This window comes from Typopeltis vanoorti, chromosome 20 (assembly GCF_054136105.1).
Source record: "Typopeltis vanoorti isolate ZY-2024b chromosome 20, IOZ_Tvanoo_1.0, whole genome shotgun sequence".
In the NCBI taxonomy this organism is placed as follows: Eukaryota; Metazoa; Arthropoda; class Arachnida; order Uropygi; family Thelyphonidae; genus Typopeltis; species Typopeltis vanoorti.
This window is the reverse complement of record NC_143568.1, coordinates 76,740,513-76,763,550: the sequence shown is the minus strand read 5'-3', so window position 1 is coordinate 76,763,550 and position 23,038 is coordinate 76,740,513. Positions and strand designations below refer to the sequence as shown.

Genomic DNA, 23,038 nt, shown 5'->3' with positions numbered 1-23,038 from the left:
GTGGCTTTCCCAGTTTGTCCATTAATACAACAAAATGCAAGAACAAGAAGTTTATGTACAAAGTGTATACATATCTGAAACAGAGGGTGGAAGTTGATCCTAAGGAGAGTAGAAAAGGGCTGTCATCTTCACATAAAGTTTGAAAGCAGTGCAGAGATTATATTTCTTTGAAGTTTTTTTTTTTTTTTAGGTGTTCTGAATACAGAAAACACCAACAACATTACTATAAGCTGTACATTGGGAGGGATGTTAGGTGATCAAAGAAACAATTATTTTGTTAATTCTTTTGTAGCCTTTAGATAGGATATGGCAATTAAAGGAGAGTACAGCTATGAGTACTTGAATGAAATTTTTCAACAGGTTTGGAAGAAAATATACTGGCCTAGAGATTGGAAATCATCAGTATTCATCCTTTCAAAAAAACAGAGATTGTGAGAATTCTAGAACCATTGCTTTAATTTCATATGGAAGTAAAGTTTTGCTGAAAGTGAGTGATCCAACAAAGGTTGAAGCCATATGTGAATAGAGAAATGCCACAAGAACAGGCAGGCTTTATGAGAGGTAGAGGAACTAGAGACTAAATGGCAAACATGAAATGGATTATGGAAAGAACAAGAGAATTTCAGAAAGATTCGTTTGTTTTATTGATTATAAGAAAGCTTTTGATTGCATGGATCACTAGAGAGACTGTGGATTATAATGGGATCAATGGGAATGCCTGAGCATCTAATCCTCTTGATAACTGTATGACAACCAAGAAGCTTTAGTAAAAAGAGTCTTTGGAGAAATAGACAGTGTTCGAGTGAAAAAAAAAAGGGGGGGGGCAGGCAGGATTGGATACTGTCACCCTACCATTAATGAATATATTATGAGAATGGCTGATTTAGACAAAGATCCAGCTGGAATTAAGATTGGTGTCAGAAAAATAATTTAAGATTTGCAGATGATACAACCCTCATAGCTTAAACTAAAGATCTAGAGTGGTTGATTCTTTGGTTTAAGATGGAAAGTAACAAAGCTGGGCTTAATTTAAACATCAGCAAAACAAAAGTGATGGTCTCTGGCAATTTAAATGAATTTATAATAGAGGGAGATAAAATAGAAATTGTTGGAAGTTATGATTTATTGGGATCCAGAATCAGAAATGATAGTAAATGTGAAGATGAAATTAAAAGAAGGAAAGTCATGGGGAAAAAAAGCAATGTTAAACCTGACAAAAATTATGAAAGACAGAGGCGTGAGTAAGGACAGGAAAGAATTGTCAAAGCAATGGTATTTCCAGCAGTGAAGTATGGATGTGAAAGTTGGATTATTAAGAAGAAAAAGCAAATTGATTCATTTGAATTATGGGTATGGAGGAGACTATTAAGAATCCCATGGACTGCGAGAGTGACCAATAAGAAGGTTTTAGAGAATATAGAGAATGTTCCTTGGAAGCGATGCTTGCTAAACAGAAGCTGATGTACTTTGTTCATATTATGCGAGCTGATGAATCATTGGAAAATGCAGTTATGTTGGAGAAGACTGAGGGCATGAGAAGAAGAGGAAGACCACAAAAGAGTTGGATGGACAAAACATAACGGACCTTACCAACTTGAGCTTACAATTACTGAAAGAAAGGACAAAAGGTCAAGTGAGATTGAGAGCCTTTGTTCACAGGATCATCAAGAGTTGAAAACGACGATGGCACATAACAACAACAGCTATGAGGGAAGCCTGGTTGGAACTCATGTTCCAACCAGGCATTATTAATAAGAGTTTTATTATTATTATTATTATTATTATTATTGATATATTACTGAAGGAGCCTCAGTAGCTCAGTCGTATAGACAAAGCATTTTGGTCGGAAAGACCTGGGTTCGATTCCTGTCCATGATGTGAAGAACCTGGTCTCTTTCAACTAAAGGTGAGTTAACCAGTTCTCATAAGGTAGTGGAGGGTTTTTTCTCCCAGTAACTCAGGTTTTTTCATCCCTCAAAACAGTCAAACCAGTCCCGTGAACACAAACAAAGTCATAGTCATAAAATATACTTACAGCAAGGTAAGTGAAATCATCCTTAAGAGGAACAAAGTTTGTGCAGGATGAAAAATAGGTTGACAGACAGAAAACAGGAGATATGATAAAAATATTCTAGTTATATGTACTTAAAAATAGTTTTAGGATAGATGTATAAAAAAGTTTTCAGTACAAGAGGGAAGAGAACAAGGAGATACCCTAGATGGTGAGTATGGGTGATTAGCAAAGATACAAAACTCAATTTTTTGCTTGGAGAGCAGTGAACAAGAAGAATGGGGTGCTTCAATTGATGTGGTTGTAAGTGCAGTGTCAGTGAAATGTTGTTATTTGGGATTATGACCAAAGTAAGTCGGGCTAAAAAGGCCAGAAACCAATAATATGACAGAAATGACACAATTCATTCATAATGGGCAAAAATTGATGAGTAATATCTGTTCTCACAAGAAAGTCTCGATTCTCTTTCCAGCAGTTTGTACATTGCAGACATACCTAAAATTTCCCTACCAATCTTTAATTCTGTGAAAAGATTAATTGAAAGAATATCGATGCTTTGTTTACATGTTGAAATAGCACCTGCAGAACATACACGTACCAGCCAATGAATTGTATACGTAAACATTACTCGCACAGCATATATGCAAAATACATGGTCACATGTCTTGCTATGTCAATGGTATTGATTACAATGGGAAAAACAATGGATTTTTCGGAATTCGATACAGGCCTTATTGCGCCTGTCTGGATGGAGCCATAATTTTGAAAACAGCAAAGCTGACTGGTTTCTCAAAAGGTGAGATATTTCAGGTTTAATTAGCAAAAATAACCTCCATTGCTTGTCTAAAAGACATAACTGTGGTCCTAAGACAGTCTTTCATGAATGAGATTGCCCATGGTCTGAGAAGGCTTGTATGAACAAACAGAACCTCCTGTATGCAGCAATTCACCGAAGCATTTAATGAAGATTCCCAACCCATATCTCACTGTATTATGTACATGGAATTGAAGAGGATCAGTATAGGTAGTTGCAGCCTATAAATAAAATAAAAGTTTCCAATAGAGTGGTCAGTGTGTGTGGTATTCGTTGTGCAGAAAGACAATGAATTCAACTAAACTGCTATAATGTAGGAAGCACTGTATTAGTTAGATGGTGCATATCCACTGGTATTCAGCCTTTTAGATCTATACCAGGAAAACTGCTCTGGAGACCATTATATTACCAAACCACATTTCAGACAACATACAAGATGATATGCATTCTCCAGACATCAGTCACGCTTCCATTCACCACTGGACTGGACAAGGAAGTGTCATGATTCAGCATTTCATATCGCTGTTCTCCACCTTTCCATCTATATTATCTATAATATCTAGTTCATTTCAGTATACCAGTCAAGATTTTTTTTACATCACTGTAGTCTGCACTGTTGACAGACAGCTGATATATGACTTATGTACAGACTGTGTGACACACTGGTTATTGCAGGATTGTGTCCTATAGTAACCTACCCTCCTAGAGACTCTCTGAACTCTTATTATGTTCATTTACACATTGGACTACTAAGAAGTCCATGGCAATTTTGTTAAGGGTAATTTGATGATGATGATAACAGGTGACCTTCTATAGTAAACTTTACCTTTCACTATAACACTATTCATTCAGTCCCTTCAGGTTCACTTTAGTGAAAGTTCATTTCAGTGTAGCTGAAATGTTTTTATTACTTCAGTCCTTGTCTATTGACTATCCAAAATTTTGTTGGCTGTGTAATGCTAATTTGCAGTGGGCAGCCTTATTTCTTGTGTGACCTCTTGCCACCATGCATGTTTTATGGAATGAAAATAACCATATCTCCTCCATATGAGGAGGTATGGTTATTTTCTCATACTCATATCCATATGAGGTAAGCTAGTTTACATCTAGTTGAAAATGTCTTTATAGAGTCTTGCAAAGTGACATGAACTGTTCAGGTCTTTCCAACCAAAGGATATTATCACTACGAAATAAGCTACTGTGGCTAAAACTGCTTTAATATTGATATCATTGTTATTATAATTTAGGCTACTTACTGCAAGAAATTCTTTCAGCCGGTCTTCTATATCACCATGTCCACAGATAGTGAACAATGCTCCAGCAATACCATTTATTGCTTGTGCAAGGCAGTGAATGTTGTTTACATGGCCTAAAATGAAAAAAATAAAATAAATAAAATAAAATAATTGCAGGTTAGTTAATCCATATACAGTACATCTCTATGTATAGTACATATCAATACAAACTCTTTGTAAGAGAAGTTTGTATTGATTTTAAGACTAAGATTTTAAGCCTTTTTTTTTGTGTATTCTGATGTCATTAGCAAAGTGGATACCATCTTTGCTCTCAAACCAAAAAGCTGTGAGTTGAATCAATGTTTGTGAGTCTTCAGATGGTAGACAATTTTTGTCACTGAGTGCAAGACCAACACCCAGCTTATTAGAGTCATGAAATGACTTGAAAGTGCTACATTTAGCCTCTAGAGCAGAATATAATTCACAGTACTGATAATAAATATAACTGGTTGGATTCACATAAAAATACATTGTGATATTCATTCATTCATTCACCACCCATAATTATACAGATCTTAATATTTCATATTGTTCATTAAGTAAAGTCTAATTCCCTCTGATGAAATGACAGGAATTACACAATTCACTAATGTTTTATATAAGAACCTGGGAAAAATTGATGTGCAGTATCTGCTCTGACAAGCAAAACATTAATTTTAGCATTAATATGGTATTAATATCAAATCTGACGTCCTTTGATGAAGTGATTACATTACTGTGATCATTATACTGCACTAGTGGAGAAGCTTATGCAGTATGAGAAAGTCAGCTAAAGACAAATATTTTGTTTCAGAAGCAGAGTCCTATTCCAAACAAAAAATATTCTCACACCAAGCTTGACACACAATAATATAAACTGGTAAATAACATTCTCTCTTGGAAGTCATTATACCCAAACATATCCATCTGATTTGAGTAGTGGGAACTGTGATTTGTTACATCATATCTCAGTTTTCCAAAAGCTACAATCCATTTACTGCAACTCTACACCACCCAAATCATCTGAGTAGTGTTTGGAGTGATGTTTTACTTGTACACAGCAGCCATTGAAAAAACTAAGCTTATAGTTTAGTATGTAATGTTATGATCAAACTCCTGAAGTTTTATATATATGTAAATGATGTTCCTAATTGAGTAAGGATAAGGAACATTGTTTTTCATCTGGCACACTGCCACTCCCTTTTAGAGAACGAAAAGACAGTAGAGGATTTATTTATTATAAATAAATACAGTCAGTCTTCCACTTATGACCATCTCATTAACATGTTCATCAAATACCACCTCACTCCTGAAACCCATGCAAGCTGGGTATTATTACTTATTATTATATAAACTATTTAACAAATGCTTTTTCTCCATCCATTGCTACTATTGAGGGTGAGAAAACCCTCAAAATTTTGAAAGGTGTATAATATCAGGCATTGTACAAATAATATAGATGCAACATGTAGAGAAGCGACAGCAGGATGTTTGGAAGAAGTTACTTGAAGATATTTATTCATACATTCAAAAGATTTGACAAAGACCAAGCTTTACAGTAAATTAGTTCTCTCAGCCAAAAAGTTGGATATTGATAATGAATATGTAGCAGTTGGTGGAAACTATGGAAAAAGAACTTGCAAATGAAGAGCTTACAGAGCAAGAAACGAAAGTTGCAGAAGAAGAAAAAAAAAAAAAAAAAACAGGAGAATGTGAAAAAGAAAAGGGGGGGGGGTAAAGCAAAAGAATACAAAGAAGAAGAAGCCAATTCCCCCACCACCACAAAAAAAAAAAAAAAGTTTACAATGGAAAAAATTGACAAAAGCATTTGCCTCTATCAATAAGGCAACTCAGCTGTTTGAGGAAATGGAACCCAACATGGAAAGATTTAACAAAAGGCAGAATGATTCAAGTTGCAATTGCTTGCTACAGAGAAAGTTATGCAGAAAAGAAAAGGTAAGCTGTGTAGATTAAGTTGGATGTAATATACATTATTTAAAGAAGCCCACTTTTGTCACCTCATCCCCTGAAGATGAGCACAGACATTTCATAAGTTATTTATCTGAGTTAATACATTTGCAACAGAATGCTCTGTTGCAAATCCTGAATTTGAAGAATTTGTTGCTGATGACCTAATCTTCCCTGCCTCTAATGAATTGTCCAATTAATATATCAGCAGCTTTATTAATTCCTTCCAGCAACCAATGAACTAGGCAGTGGTTTGAAGAAGAATGACCATGATACTCTGGAGCAGGTTTCTGGATTATTTGACTCTTAGCTCATTCACAGGGCTAATATGCTATTAGATTGCAACTTTTTGTGGATGGGATCATCAGGGGAAAAAAAAAAATCTCACAACCATGGTGAAGCCAGTCAAGGCCATGGTACAGAGACACGTGGGGGATGGATTCTTGCTAATAAGGTGTCAGAAAAATTTGATGGGAGTCTAAATATGGTATTTCAAACTAAATTTTTTTAGGCTGCTCTTAGGTTGTGCATTGGTCTCTCTCAAACAGGAGAAGATAATAGCATCTTGAACACTGTTCATTATCAACTTGCTGGAGATTTTGTGAAAAGGAGCATCTTGAATACTTCTCCACTCCTTTTATCTTTGTCAATTAAGGTATTTTCTGGTCATCATAGTTTCTGATATAGGATTGCCTGTTTGGTGATGGATATTGTTATTGAACCAAGAATACTGATGATCTCTTATTACTGGACATTTGTATTTTATACTGAGTTAGGCAACAGACACAAGCATGTTGAGAAAGAGAAATGATTCCCCTGCATAAAGTCATTGAAATATTTTATGATGGCTGGCTCAAGCTAAGGAAGGGAAGTGATCTCATGACCGTACCCTTGGATAAAAAAAAATTATCCTGACATTTAACTAACCTACCTGTAAAGACTGCCTAGATTTACTAGAAACTGGTGAAGTTGGCAGTAATGTCAACAGCGTTTGTAGGGTGTGGCAGTCATAATTCTGGTAATGAATTCTCGAGTGTTCTTAATATAAAATCATGTAACATCATGATCCTAAGGGACTGAAGCCAATCTTTAAATGAATATAAAAAATCAAAGTGAGAAATTAAGTGAATGTTTTTTTTAGCTTCATTTCTATTGTACCTGCTATCCATTCTTAAACAGAATATTCCCAAAAATATGGAAATATTAACATATGACAGAAAGACTATGTGGTTAAGCGCCATAGAAATGCAGGGATAACCAAGTGATTTCAGTTACTTTTCTATGTTCAAATAGCTTCTTCTTCTTCTTTTTTTTTTTTTTTTTTTAATTACTCTCTAAATTTGAATAAATACAGTCAATCTAAAATTCAGACTTACACGGCCATGGAAAGCATTTTGAGATATAAAAAGTTTTCTTAACAAACCTATATCACTCACATGCCACCTAAACAGAAGTTGTTCACAAGACAGACATGTTTTGTTTACCATTGAATACAGATATACTGTATTCATAGGTTTTATTTTATTTTATTATTTTATTTTATTTTTTTTTGTGTTAGCATGCACTATAGAAGAGCACAATCATGACTAGAAAAAAAGGAAGTGGAAAAAAAAAAAAGAATGTGCAAACTCGTCAAAACTGATTTAGATATTATTAACATCTGACCTCCAGGAGATGGACACTCATTGTGGAAGGCACACACTATCACACGCAAAGCTCATTCAACCATGCCTTAAACTGATTCAATGTGTCTACATTCACAACACAGTCAGGCAATGCATTCCATTCACCAATCACTCTCCATGCAAAGAACTTTCTTCTCATTCCCCTGCTCACACCCTCCTTATAGTGTTTACAGAGATGGCCTCTTGTTCTACCCCCCCCTTTCTCCCATTATATGAAAAATCTCCATTCAACCTGATAATCGTTTACTAAATCATATCCCCCCCCTTTCCTATTCATAAGGTTTTGCAATTTACATTCTTTCAATCTGTCTTTATGCTCCGCATTCCAAAGACCACTGACCACCTTTGTGAATCTTCTCTGGAACCTTTCTAACACATCCTCATCAACTTGAAAACCTGATGACCAAATGACACCTAATCAAGGCCTTATACAATGGCATCATAACCTCTATTTCTGTACATCAGGGTCTGTTGCATCATTGCCATTATCTGAGATGTCTTCATAACTTGTGCAACGTGACCCCTAAACTTCAGGTCCTTGTCCATTGCCACTCCCCTCTCATCTCCTCTACTGTCTTTAAAGTTTCACCACCAAATGTGTACTTTGCATCCCATTGTTGCTTACCAAATTTCAAAACCTTACACTTTGCAAACAACACTGAACTGACAGTTCCACTTACCTGCCCATTCATACAATCTATTTAAATTTTCCTGTAAGAATATAACATCTGCTTGTCTCTGCATTGCTCCCCCCCCAATTTTGCATCATCTGCAAACAACTGCATATCACCAGTTCAATCCATTCCAATATCATTAATATACAAATTGAACAACAATGGTATCAATACAGATCCCTGCAGTACTAGTAGACTTTCCTCTGTCGAGACACTGTACCCCATGACTGACAGTCAATCACCGATCCAACTCACTAGTCTATTATTCAATCCCATTTCTTTCAGTTTATTTATCAGCATGTCATGTGGCAGTCTATCAAAGCATTTGCAAAATAGAAGTATACCATTTTACATGCATCTCCCTTGTTACCTTGTTATAGTACATAAATTAGTAAAACATAATCTTCTTTTAACAAACCAATACTGCTATCAACCCATTTTTGTATCCTAGTTCTCATCAATCTCTCTAGTAACTTCATTACAACTCCAGATATACAGACTGGCCTATAATTAGTAGCCACAGCTTTATGACCACCTTTATGCAGTGGAACAATTTTATCTTCTTTCCACTCTCTTGGAACCAATGCCATTGTAAGACTTATTAAACAGGCATTGGTATGCTACTGCCAATTCCATGGGGCATTCCCTTAAGACATGTGGTAATATGTCATCAAATTCCACCTGCTCCTATTTGCTATCCAAGATTTGTTAAACTAATCAAAACTGCAGCCAAAACCTCTCTATTCCTAGAGGCTACAGAAAACAATACATCCCATGCTGGAGTAGAGAAACTGAGGAACTTTTAGCCAAATATGAAAAAACTGAAGACCCAACTGTTGCTAAGGTGCTCACAGCAACGTTGTATAAAAACATACAGGAAAGATGGATCTCAACCATCCATGAAGTTGATTTCACCCCATCTAGCCGGAAAAGCTGGTCACTTCTGAGAAAATTAGGTGGAGCAGAACCAACAACACACAAAACAACAGAGATAACTCCTGATCAAATGGCTAATCATTTATTGAAAACCTCCAAGATATGTCCCAGCTCTATCAGGAAAATTAGTCTTCAGGATTTGTCTGATGGAAGTGCAATCTTCCATCAGACAAATCCTGAAGACGGGCCCTGAGCTTCCTGAACTTGTACACCCAGTATCTCAGGAAGAGGTACAGGTAGTCTTAAAACTCATCAAGAATGGCAAGGCTGCAGGAGTGGATGGTATCCTCCCTGAGTTTCTAAAACATTTTGGTCAATGAGGCCAAACATGGTTGGCCACCATTTTCTCAAAAATTATAATGACTGGTAAACTACCAAATCTGTGGTGGGAAGCCAAAATAATTGCCATGCCCAAACCAGGGAAAGATCCAAATGATGTGAAAAATCTACAACCTATCTCATTGCTTTGCTCCACCTTTAAGCTCTTTGAAAGAATTTTCCTTAAAAGAATTTCACCACTCATCGAAAGAGCACTCCCGATTGAACAAGCTGGCTTCAGGCAAGGAAGAAGTTGCTGTGACCAGGTCCTGACAACACAGATTGAAGATGGCTTCCAAAAGAAACTTAAATCTGGAGCCACTTTCAATGACCTAACATCAGCTTATGACACAGTCTGGATCAGGGACCTTCTTCTAAAGCTAGGAAATATAAGGTGTGAAAAAACTTTCCAGCTTTTTGAATCCATTCTCTCTAACAGAAAGATCCAGGTCCATACTGACAGAAAAAACAGCAGGCCCAGATTCCTTCACAACGGTCTTCCTCAGGACTCTGTGTTATCCCCTTTACTTTTTAACATCTACGTGTTAAAAAGTAAAAGGGATAACGCAGAGATAACTTACCACATACCAGCTCAAGCAAGTATATGTACGCTGATGACCTAGTGATCCTACATCAATCTACCTCCTTTGCCAACCTGGAATCAACCTTGAACACAGACCTGAACATCCTGGAAAAGTACTTCAAGCAGTGGTACTTGAAGCCAAATCGAAGAAAAACTGTGTCCACAGTATTTCACCTGAACAATGCAGAGGCGAATTGACACCTCAACCTTTCTTTCTGTGGAAAAATGATAGAACAAGAGTCTCACCCGAAATACTTGGAGTGAGGCCTGGACAGGAGCCTAACCTATAAAAGGCACATCACCAACCTGTCCAACAAAATTAAAATGAGAAACAATATCATTTCAAGGCTTGCTGGAACAACCTGGGATTGTGGTGCAGAAGTTTTAAGGTCGTCTGCACTAGCCCTTGCATTCTCTGCAGCAGAATATTGTGCCCCTGTCTGGGAAAGAAGTGCACACACTAACATTATAGACACCCAGCTAAACTCTTCCATGCGTACAATTAGTGGGACAGTAAGAATTACCCCTCTCTCTCTCTCTCTCTCTCCTGGCTGCCTGTCCTATCTGGCATTGCTCCACCAAACATACGGAGAGAAGACAAACCTTGATTAAAGAATTTAATAAAGCAATGAGCAACCCATTCCTGCCCCTGCACCAGACTCTCATAAATCCACCTAGTCTTCGCTTAAAATCTAGAAAGCCTTTCTGGTCCATGGACGAACTCTCTTCAGCTGCCCTGACATGTGGAGAGGATACTGGTCCAACAATCTCCCAAAAAAACTTCTTCCTGGTAGAAGATCCACGTGCTCTGCAGCCTGGTTTTGCTCTTCCCAAGAAGATTTGGTCATCAATCAACAGGATCAGAACTAATGAGGACAGATGTGGCTACCTACTACATAAATGGGGGCTGCTAGACCACCCTTATTGTGATTGTTCTCCCGTGGCTCAGACGATTACTCATATTGTGAATGACTGCCCAAGGCGCCAATTTCACGGTGGTGGTCTACAGGACATCCACAAGGTGACAGATGAGGCCTTGGATTGGCTTTCCAGACTGGACATTGACCTGTAGCTGTTCTATATTCCTTTTGCCATAAGAATAAATAAATAAATAAAATAAAATTCTATTACCTAATTGACATCGAATTTATTTATTTTGTCAGATACCTCCTGCTCACCCACAATTAAGCCATCCTCTACACTTGAGTTTCTCATGATTTAACCCTGATGAAGATGAAACATTCTTATAAATTGATCACTGAATATCTTAACAATGTCTTTTGCAGCAGTTATAACCACTCTAATATTTTCATCCATTAACATTGTATTACCATGATCATTCTTCCTTATACTTGCCACATATCTAAAAAAAAAAACTCTCTAGGGTTTTCTTGGCCTGATTGCTAATTTCTGCTCATACTGCACTTTTGTTGTCCTTACTGAGTCACTCTGCTGGCTTGTTCTTTATACTCTTCATGCAATTGTTTATTACTATCATTCATCTTGTGCAGCCTACAAAGTGCCTTCTTCTGTATTTCAAACTTAACCCCTCATTCATCCATTTTGCATCTACCTTATTCAGTCTTTTGACCTTTGGAATACATTCATACATTGAGGGTGTAATGTATTTCTTTCTCAGTTCCAAGTAGCATTTATTTCCTTACTGCTCAACTCCTCATTCCATGCTATAGCTCCTAGCTGTCACCTAAGCTTGTCATAATCACCAGCCTTGTACTTTCCTCACAGAAGTCTGCATATGGGTAACCACAACCCAGGTGATCACTTCATGTTCACTTTCAACAAGTGGAGAGAAGTGAAAAACCCACTCACAATTACATCCTCTGATGAAATGATTAGATCTAAAATTCTCTATCCTCACGTGCCCTCCTTTACATACTGCCTGAAATAGTTGCCTCTTGAAGAACTCAAGAAATTAATTTTCCTTATTCTCAAATTGCTATCTCTTTATTCCAATCTATACTGCCATAATTAAAATCACCCATAATGATCACTTTCCTCTGTTCACTAACCCAAATTGTTTATACATTTCTTCATCACCACCTGCACATTCTCAAGAACTCAAGAAATTAATTTTCCTCATTCCCAAATCTATCTCTTCATTCCAATCTATACTGCCATAATTAAAATTTCCCATAACAACACCCCTCCCCACTAACCGAAGTTGTTTATACATTTCTTCGTCACCACTCTCCACATTCCTGGCCTATTGCAACATCTAACTAAATATGCCTTCTTGTCAACCTCCACCTCAAAACCATTGCTACTATTTCCTTCTTTCATGTCTACCTTATGTGGACATAATTCCCCTGCAATCATCAACAGCACTCCCCCTCCCTTCTTCTCCTTTCTATCCTTGTGAAAATCACTCTACCCTTCCATTTCTATTCCTGTTAAGATATCATCTTCATTTAACCATGTTTCACTCATTAAAAACATTTTGGGGCAAATAAACTCAACCAGTGAAAAAGTGTGAATTATCTTCTCTCCTTTCATCTCCCTTATTTCTGATACTCTTGGCATTTGTAAATAAACACAGCAGTTCACTTTTAGGTCTATAATCAGTCTTACCCAAACCACTTGTTGGTTGTGTTTTCCCCACCACACCTGCCCTTGCCCAATCACCATTTATCACATATGTCCACTCAGTCTCAACTACCCCACTCACATCCAAGTCTATTCAATTTCTATGCTGACCATCCTCACACACATTCACTACTACTTCCAACATCCACTCTCCCTCCCTGTCCACTCAGGATCCCCTTCTCTCTCTCTCTTCCCTTTTCCTGTTCCTCTTGCATTTGCATTCTCACTTCATCTCTCACACTACTACTGTTTCCACTACTAAGCACTTCATTCTCTTCAATACCACTCTTCTTTTCTTTCACTTCATCTCTTCCTTTGCATCATCACAAACTGCACTTCCTTCTCTTCACACAGCTTCACTAGCATACGATTCATGATTCTGCCTCTATCTCAACTCATCATTGTCGTATCGTACCTCCGCAACATACTGTTTCCTACTATACTGTTATCTTTTGCTCTCTCCTCAATAACCTCCTAATATTGATCTTATATACACTTAAATCACTTGTCACCACAACCATGACTAATTCTCTTACTTGTCACCACAACCACGACTAATTGCTTATTTTCTCCTCATGTTCAAAGTATGAATTATCTTGCTCATTCTCCCTCTCAGATAGCAGATCTTATGGACTCTCTCATTAACCAATCCTCTAATAATGTCACCTCGAATCATTCATCACCTCTTATTCTTTTTCATTTATTCTATTCTTTTGCACACTTTCATTTGTTTTCACTAAATGTCTAATATCACTCCCCATAAATCTCATTTAATTTTTTTTTTTAATTTTGAATAACTCTTTCCTAAAATCTTGCATTCTGGTAATTTCACTCTCTGTAGTTCCCATAGTCTCACCACTTCTTGTTCTGCCACACCTTCCTTCCATTTCCTCATTCATACTTCCTTTCACTCCTTCAATCTCACTAGCTTTCATCCCATTTCCATTACTTTCATTCTTTCAGTCTGTTTTGCATTTGTCAATTCATAGTCTAACAAAATATCACACTTTCTACAAACTCATACTTCCTCTCATCTCCTGTTCCGTGTCTCCAAATATACATCCTTCATATTCTGCACATGCATACATGTTACATTCATGACACCACCCATTTTTGAAAAATCAACATCGTTAATGGCATTTGATTTTCACACCGCTTGCTAGTTACACCAATCAACACCTGCATGGTTGATCTCGGGAGTGCTAAAATTGTGTTCTGTTCAAAGAAAGCAAAGATGCAAAATTTCAATTAATAAAAGTCAGTAATAATTTTTCAATAATCATGTAGATACACTAAATTATCAAAAATAAACAACAGCATACTAAAATTCAAGAAGTATCACTAATTATGCATATTAGCCTGGAGCTCTTTACTCACATTATGCACATCACGGCCCTGTTCCCCTAAGCAGCTTAATGATAATTTTAATGAAGGTAAGTCTTTTGGAAGACATAAAATCAAAACATCCAGATTGTTCTCAGTTCTCTGTGGCAAGTAATGGCTGTTTCACTATTCAGTCATTTCTTGATAATTTCATAAAAAAGGTTGAACAGACAAATTTAACTTTTTTTCCCACCTATTTCTTCATTCTAATTATATTGTATATTAAATACTTGTATATTTATATCTAATCCGTGTGCATCCTGAATGAAACTAACAGAACTAATCTGTAAAACATGTTAATGTTTTAAAGGTTAAAACACATAATAGGTTGTGATAAATGGGTGGAGTAGATTAAGTCCATCTCACCTATTAATCACAACCCGATTCATAAGAAACAAAAGTTCCTGCATAACTATCTTAGCCTTAGACAGTGGATTACATGTACAGACACAAAATCTAGTTTTTAAAAGCAATCAACTCAAATACAATATACTATGCAAAGCAGAGACAGACAAAAGTTTGTTTTTTTACCTTCTAAAGCAGCTTTGTAATATGAACCTTCATTCCTTGCAAGTTTTGGTAAGGATACAGCTACAAATACCATCAGCAAACAAGCTATTTGATATTCATCTTCACCAAGGTCTATGAAAAAATTTAATAACTCATATACTAAAAATATTAATCTTCAACATCATGGTGTGTATAAAAACTACATTTCTCTTTAAATAATCAAACAATGATAGTTACTGCTAATTATTCAATCGTTTTCTCAATGCTTTGTCTTTTTCCATCAAAACTGGGAAAAGTTTGAATACTGTTTCAGAAATACATCTACAGATTAGAGATAGGAAGTATTATGACATTTATTTATATTCAGTTAAAATATTGCCATCAGATTTCATCTTCATACCAGTTATCTTGATGTTTAAACCATAATATGAATGGAGACCTTTACAGTGGATCAACTGGTGGTATATGGAATATAACATAAAAGTAGTTGCAAAGCAAAAGTTGTGGGAAAGCTTTGATAAGAATATCAAAAAAGTGGCAAACTGTTCTTGAGGATATTGAAAAAGCACTGAAAGAAAAAAGAATACTGGTAAAAAAGAACCTGAGATTCATTTTACAGTATTCTTTCCCAAATGTGAGGTAAACATTCCAAGCTGAATGGATTCATACTAAAGTTAGTAACTGGAGAGGACAAAAGCAGCATCATGATTGAAAAAAGACTCCATGCTTTATGAGGACTAAGGAAGTTACAGGTGTGATGTGTTTATGACAGAAAGGGCTGGAGTAATTACTCTGAGAGAGAGAGATTATTTATTAAATTAAACAGTTGTATAAAATATTCAAGAGCATCGGAGTACATATAAATATTTGAGGTAGAAAAATCCACCAAATGACCACAAAGGTTCAAATATGGAAGTATAAAAGTTTTACAGTCCTACACTGCATAATTCAGAAGGCTTGGTCAGAAGTTCGAATTCCAGATAAGGGGAAATAAAACTGAATGTGAGAGTTAAAGAGGAATTCTATTATGTATTCCAGGTAAGATTTACACAAGCATACTTGAAAAGAGGTTAAGAACAACAGTGGAAGAGAAACTTGAAGAAGAACAGGTAATGTTCTTTTCAGGCCAAAGAGCAACTATAAGAATCTGATTTTCAATTTAATAAGGATCTTTATTTAAGTTTTGCAGATCTGGGTGCCAGAGAAAAGCTGTTCAGAATGCTGCAGTTATAAATGGAATATGCATTGTCTGTGAAGTTGAAATTCAGCAGTTAGAATTTAAGGAAGTATAGCAAGATGATTTTTTTGTAAAATCAGATGTAAGACAAGGGTATATCTCAAAAATGGATTCTGATATTAGACAAAAGTGGTATACTGAAGTTGCAAATCAACTACTTTAGCAAAAACAAACTACCTTAGCAAGATCCACTTCAAATTTAATTTTGGATTTATTAGTAACTTGTTTGCAATAGTTGCCTTTAATCTAATCTCAAACAAACAAGAAAAAAAAAGAAATTCCTCTTAATCAAGGCGTAACCTTCAGAAAATATACTAAGCTAATCAATTTACTATTTATTTCTTATCTCCGTTTTATCTATGTCACTTAATTTACTTTAGTTTGCAGTCATGGTCTCTGTCAAATAATTCTATCCCGCTCAGATTCAGATTTTAGCAAGTGGTGCATTGGATTCAATTCAAGGCACAAATCAGGTTAAGATATTCAAGATACATTTATTAAATTCCTAAAGTTAAACGTTTACAAGAATAAACTCAATTGGAATATAGGTATCCTAAGTAAAAAGGTTAAACATAGTAATTGTATTTTATACAACAATTTAAGCATAGGTTAATTCCATAGCACAAAATTTTGTTAGCATCTCCCAAATATACTTACTAGTCTACACATTCTCTCAAATTAATTCAATCACATCAGTAACTTTATAGATCATTACTCACAACAATTCAAACTACAACTTATTCAATTAATTACTTGAGAAATAGCCCTAAGACTTAAACACTGCTATCCAATATTCACTATAGTCCTTTTCCTACAAGTATAGAGTTCTGAAACATAACATCTCTTTATTCTATATCACAACATTCCTCTCTTTCTTAACAAAGAATTACAAAAGATTTTAACATTACCATATTTCTGGAAGTATATTCATTCTGTCATCTTATCCTTACTTTGTCCCACGGAATGTCCGGTCTTCTTCTAGACGATTATCTCGCAGGCTAGGCTTGGACTTCATTGTTCTGCCTTTCATTCCCATCGTGGACTAGAAACAGCATGATTTGGATCGATCCACGTGGACACATATGGCGGTCAGTTACTTCAAGCTTGCTCGGAATGCTGCCGATCATCTCCTTGTTGATTCCTTCCATACGACATCTCGAAACGATGCCCATGAATAACTCCATGCTATCGACAAGATCCCGAACTTGAACTCACCCCGACTTCACAAGAAATTCCAAAGCAAAACAGGCAAAAGACTAAAAGCCTAAGACCCTTGAAAGGGGGACAAATCCCTTTTATATCCACTACCTTTGCCACCCTCTTCACTCCCATACCTTATTGCCCGGCACCCTCTTTTTGCGCATGTGTCATTTTTTTCTATTCTAGTCTTCCTGAAGAATTCCGTGTGAGTGCCACGTCTTCCTGGAAAACACCGAGAGTGTGCCGCTCCACACGTAGACATGCAATTCACCCAAGGTTTTCGTTAGTGGACTTTGAACTTCTGTTACATGCCTTAACATATATCTTACAAAGAATACTTCTTCCATTATAATGAGTGTGATATTTTTTCAAACTTCAGAATAAAGAAAATAGGGATATGACAAGAAACGGCGAGGTTGTACATGAGAATTGTGAGAGTGTGAATGATAGTATTAATGGTTTTACTGATAATAAAAAAGATGAGGTAGATGCAATGAGTGAGATCGCATTGTTGAATGGTGCGATACAAAGGGCAAAACAGCAGCTAGAGCGTATGAGCAAAAGTCGACTGAATGAACCAGCCAATAATAAAAAGTATGACAGGAAAAATAGACGTATGAGTGTGAACATGAACAAAATGAAGGATAGAGTGCTGTATGGAGACTCGTTAGTACGAGGTGTTATAGTAGAGAATTTGACAAAATCGTACCAACCTGGTGCGACCATAAAGGATGTACCTGAGTCTATTAGAGAGCAAAAGGAAAGAATGAAAGAAATGATTGTTGTGGCAGGTACGAATGATTTGAAAGGAGACAAAATGGAAATAATAGAAGACCTGAATGAATTGTTTGAGGTAGCAAAAGAAAAGAGTGAGAGAGTTAGAATGATTGGTCTTTTGCCACGGTATGACAATGAAATGTTTAAAAGAAGGGTCATAATTGCGAATGACTTTATGCGTGGGTTATGTATGACGAGTGGTGTGGAATTTGTGGACGTGTAGAGTGAGTTCGATGGGCGAAAGGATCTATATAAGATGGATGGCTTGCATTTGAATGGTTACGGTGTAAGAAGACTTGAGAAAGTGTTGCTGAATGTGGTGGATGTGCAAATTCAGGGAAACTAGATTTATTAAGGGGGGGGGGAGTAGATATACAGTCCTTAGGGAGGCAGTTGAATGTAAGAATGAATATAATATGCCCGAGCAAATAAGGACAACAAATCAGAGTGGGATAGTTAATATAAGGCATCAAGGTAGGGTTGGGGCTAATGGGGGTCTTAAATTCATGTACACTAATGCTAGGAGTATTAGGAACAAGAAGGAAGAGTTTTTGGCCATGGTTGGCACTTCCAGACCACAGGTTATTAGTGAAATATGGCTGACTGTAGATGATATAGCTAATGGGATTGAATGTGATGGGTATAGTGTGTTTAGGAATGACAGGGAGAATAAAATGGGGGGTGGAGTATTGTTGATGATAGCTGATGAGCTGCAGCCAAGGAGAATAGAAGTTGAATTGCAGGATAGAGAAAAGAGCACATTTGAGGCCATTTGGTGTGAGATTGTGGCTAGCAGAACAAAATATACAATTGGGTGCTGCTATAGACCAGGTGATGGAAAAGATGGTGGTGACAGTATGCACAAGCAAATAGAAGAAATGAGTGGAAGGAGGGTGATTATTATGGTAGATTTCAACGATGGTCGCATTGATTGGAGTGAGGAGAGGACACATGGGAGGAAGGAATTGGATTTTATGCGGTTATTAATGTTTAACTATCTGCGACAGTATGTAATGCAAAATACTAGGGGCCAGAGAGTGCTTGACCTAGTAATTACATCTGAGGATTTGGCTGTAACAAATATGACCACATTGCCACCAATCGGTGGAGTGATTCTAGAGTCTTGACTTGGGAGGTGGCTAAAGGTGTAGAATTTTCAATTAAGACAGGATACATGTGGAATGATCGGGCTAGAAAGTATGACAAGCTTAGGAGTTTGATTGGTTCAGTGCCATGGCATGTTCAACTGCAAGGACTAGAAGTCGATAGTGCATGGGAGGTAGTTAAGAAGTGTTTGCATGAAGCAATGGCTGACTGTATACCTAGAGTCCGAATAATAAATCAACTAGGGGTTAAATGGATGAATAACACCATTAAGCTTGAGCTGCAAAAAAAGAAACAACTATGGAGGGAATTTAAGGAGAAAGGTGACCGCAGGCACACGAACGGTATAAAGCGCAGGCCAGAAGGGTAACGAGTGTGGTAAGAAAAGCAAAAAAGGATTACGAAAGAACATTGGCCAAGCAGGCTAAAGAGAATCCTAAACAGTTTTTTAGATATGTAGCAAGTAAAAGGGAAAATGTACATGGCAGAATGATTTTAAAGAATGCCGATGGTAGGGAGGTAACTGAATCAGTTGATATAGTTGAGTTACTGAGTGAGCACTTTGCAAGAGTATGTCACCCATGTGGTGACATTGCAGAAACGAATGTACCAGTAGATTATATGGGAATTGTGGTGAATGAAGTGGAGGTGAGTAGTCTATTGCATAACCTCAATGTCAATACATCTGTGGGATTGGATGGTATACCAGCTTGTGTTGTACGAGAAGCAGCTAAAGAATTGTCAGTACCCTTGACCATTTTGTTTAATTTGAGTTTCGGGTCTGGGTTAGTCCCGAGGGGGTGGAAAGAGGGGAAAATAGTTCCACTGCATAAAGGTGGTTCCAAGACTGCTGCTGTAAATTACCGACCGATTAGCATATCAGGAATCATTGTCAAGGTCTTAGAGAAATTAGTCAAGAAAAGAATACAGGATTGGATAGATGAAAATGGGATATTGTATGGGGGACAACATGGTTTTGTGAAGGGTAGATCATGCCTCAGTAACTTGCTCACGTTTTATAACACAGTGACGACTGAACTGGATAGGGGTAATGGGTTTACAGTAATACTACTGGACCTTGCCAAGGCTTTTGATAGGATACCACATAGACCCCTAATCAGTAAACTGGAGCAGATGGGGATAGATATAGAGTTGGTGAGATGGATAGGAGGGTGGTTGAAGGAGAGATACCAGAGAGTGGTTTATTCAGGAGTGGAGTCTAAAAGACGGCTTGTGACTAGTGGAGTGCCACAGGACTCTGTTCTTGGACCACTGCTTTTCAATTTGTTCATCAATGATATAGGAAAGGATTTGAGAGGAAGTGTTCACTTGTTTGCTGATGATGCAAAGTTGGGTAGAGCAATTATGAGTGCACAGGATGATTTGGATAGTTTGGAGAACTGGACTAGGAAAAATGGATGTCAATTTAATGTGCCAAAGTGTAAGGTTATGCACTTTGGGGTGAAAAGAATAGCAGCAGTATATCGCATTGGTGGAACTGTACTCCAGGAGATTGATGAGGTCAGGGATTTGGGAGTGTTGGTGGATAGGGAATTGAAGTTTAGGGTGCACATTGCAGAAGTGACTAAAACAACTCACCAAATCACTTGGCTTCTGAAAAATACTTTAACATGCAGAGACAAACAAGTTGTTGTTCCTCTGTATCGAGCATTGATAACACCCCATCTGGACTACTGTGCCCAGTTATGGGCACCAGGGTTTCTTCGTGATGGAGAGGAAGTGGAGAGGATCCAGAGACGAGTGACCAAGATGATAGCAGGTCTGTGGAATGAACCTTATGAGAATAGGTTGAAGATTTGTGGGTTGCAGAAATTGGTCGATAGGCGAAGGAGGGGGTGATATGATTGAGACATTCAAATTACTGAAGGGTTTCTATAAGATTGATCCAGAAGATATTTTTGAAAATATGACTGGTGGTGGGAGAACTAGGGCCCATGAATGGAAGCTGGGCAAGAGCGTGGTTGACAAGGGTGTTAGAGCTAGGTTTTTTACTTGGAGAGTAGTGAATGAGTGGAATAAGCTTCCAGAATCTGTTGTGGGTGCTATGACCGTGAATGAGTTCAAGGAAAGTTATGATAGATACTGTGTGAATGTCGAATAGTTGTTCTTGACATGATGTTAGGGCCTCCCTCGATGAGTCTGTCGACTCCTTGGAATTGCCCGGAACAATAATAATAATAATAAATTCTTACAAAATATTGACATTGTTTACCTTTAAGTAATATTATATAAAATAGTAGTAGCATATGATTCATTAAACAATTTGCCTATGTACAAGCATTTCTGTTGTCGTTTAGCTAAACTTGTTGAATCCTGAATAAATTATTTCTTTAAGGAAATCTTTTCATTCAAGATTCAACAGTGCCTCATTTATAATAACATCCTCTGACAAGATGCTCAAATCCAAGACCCTCAACTCTTGCGTGTCTTCTGTTACATACTGCCTGAGATGGGTGTCCTTCAAAACCTCAAAGAAACTCATTTTCTTTTATTTCCATTTGCTATGTCATCATCCCAATATATATATTGCTGTAATTAAAATCACCCATAATGATCATCCTTTTTCCCATTTGCTTGCCAAAATCACTTATGCATTTCCTTGTCACTACCCTTCACATTATCAGGTCTATAGCAACTTCTAGTGAAGTATTTCATTCTTTCACCTCTATCTCATACCAAGTTGCAACATGGTGTGAGGTATTTTCAGAACCATGTTGCAATTGCAACATAGTTCTAGCAATTTCTTTCTTGTAAGAATGTTCATGCACATCAGTGCTATGCATGAGCATAGGTTAAGCAAGGGAAAAAAATATTAATATTTGTTTTGAATACTGAAGAGTAAAAGAGCACTAGAAGCCATTTTCGTGAGTTATTAGTTGGGTTTTTTTTTTTTTTTTGTAAATGGAGAAGGATTATGAGCAGTGGTGAGCTATAAGGGACTTGCGCAAGCCCTTTGTTAAATTTTTCTCAAATTTGCAAACCCCTTGTTCTTCTTGTTTAGTCTTGTAGAACACTAGAAAATACCACCGTGGAATGTATACATGCTACTATAATTGCTACTTTAAATCATATTGATTTTCTGATAACTATATAAAAAAATCATTTCATTGCATTTTGTTCTGATGGAGCTAGTGTAATGTTAGGAAACAAATCAGGTGTTGCAATCAAACTTCTACAAAAATTTCCAAACGTTGTGATTTGGCATTGCACTCATCGTTTACACTTAGCATTAGACGATTTGATAAAAAACATTAAAGAAATAAATCATTTCGAAATATTATGGATAAATTAATGCTTTTTATCATCAATCACCAAAAAATCACCAAGAATTAAATACGATTGCAAAAGACCTTAGTATCGAAATTTTTAAGATTGGCCGTGTGTTTAGACCATGATGGGGAGCTTGCAGTTTACAAACAGCTCTTGCTTTGTGGAGAAATTACCCAGCTTTATGCAAGCACTTTGCATCGAACAATAAATATAAGGGCTTTTTAAATCGACTTCTCAATTTTGAATTTTTATAAGATCTAGCATTAATGATTGATATCCTACAGGAATTATCATATCTGTCAAAAGCTCTACAAAGTCACTACATGAGTATTATAAGGGCTAAATTAGGCCTTTTTTCCCCTTTTTTTTTGCTTGACGATGCGAGCCCTTTGTTAAAATTTCCATAGCTCACCACTGATTATGAGCCATTAGGAAGTAATGTCACTAGCATGTCTAGAAAGAGGAGATAATTGTTACTTTCCTTTATAGTATGGTGAAGTTTATTTTAGGATGGTGGCTGTAGACAGAAGTCAAAAATGTATCTAATGTGTCTGCACCATGAGGCCAAATAACAAACACACCACTAACATAGTGCAGCCAAACTATTGGTTTAAGAGTGGCTATGTTAGCACTTAGTTTTCAAAATATTCCATACAGAAATTAGCTTGG

The 23,038-nt window shown here is 36.8% G+C and overlaps 1 protein-coding gene across 6 annotated transcripts in view; it reads right to left on the bottom strand.

Moving 5' to 3' along the window:
• Positions 1 to 23,038, bottom strand: part of Hem (Nck associated protein 1 Hem) — a 393,688-nt gene that overhangs the window by 2,557 nt on the left and 368,093 nt on the right. For all 6 annotated transcript variants that reach the window (XM_090409885.1, XM_090409889.1, XM_090409887.1 and 3 more), the window contains 2 exons: positions 14,782 to 14,892; positions 4,082 to 4,194 (listed from right to left, as the gene is read on the bottom strand). In XM_090409885.1, the coding sequence (XP_090266011.1) occupies positions 4,082 to 4,194; positions 14,782 to 14,892 (224 nt within the window). The remainder of the gene's footprint in view (positions 1 to 4,081; positions 4,195 to 14,781; positions 14,893 to 23,038) is intronic.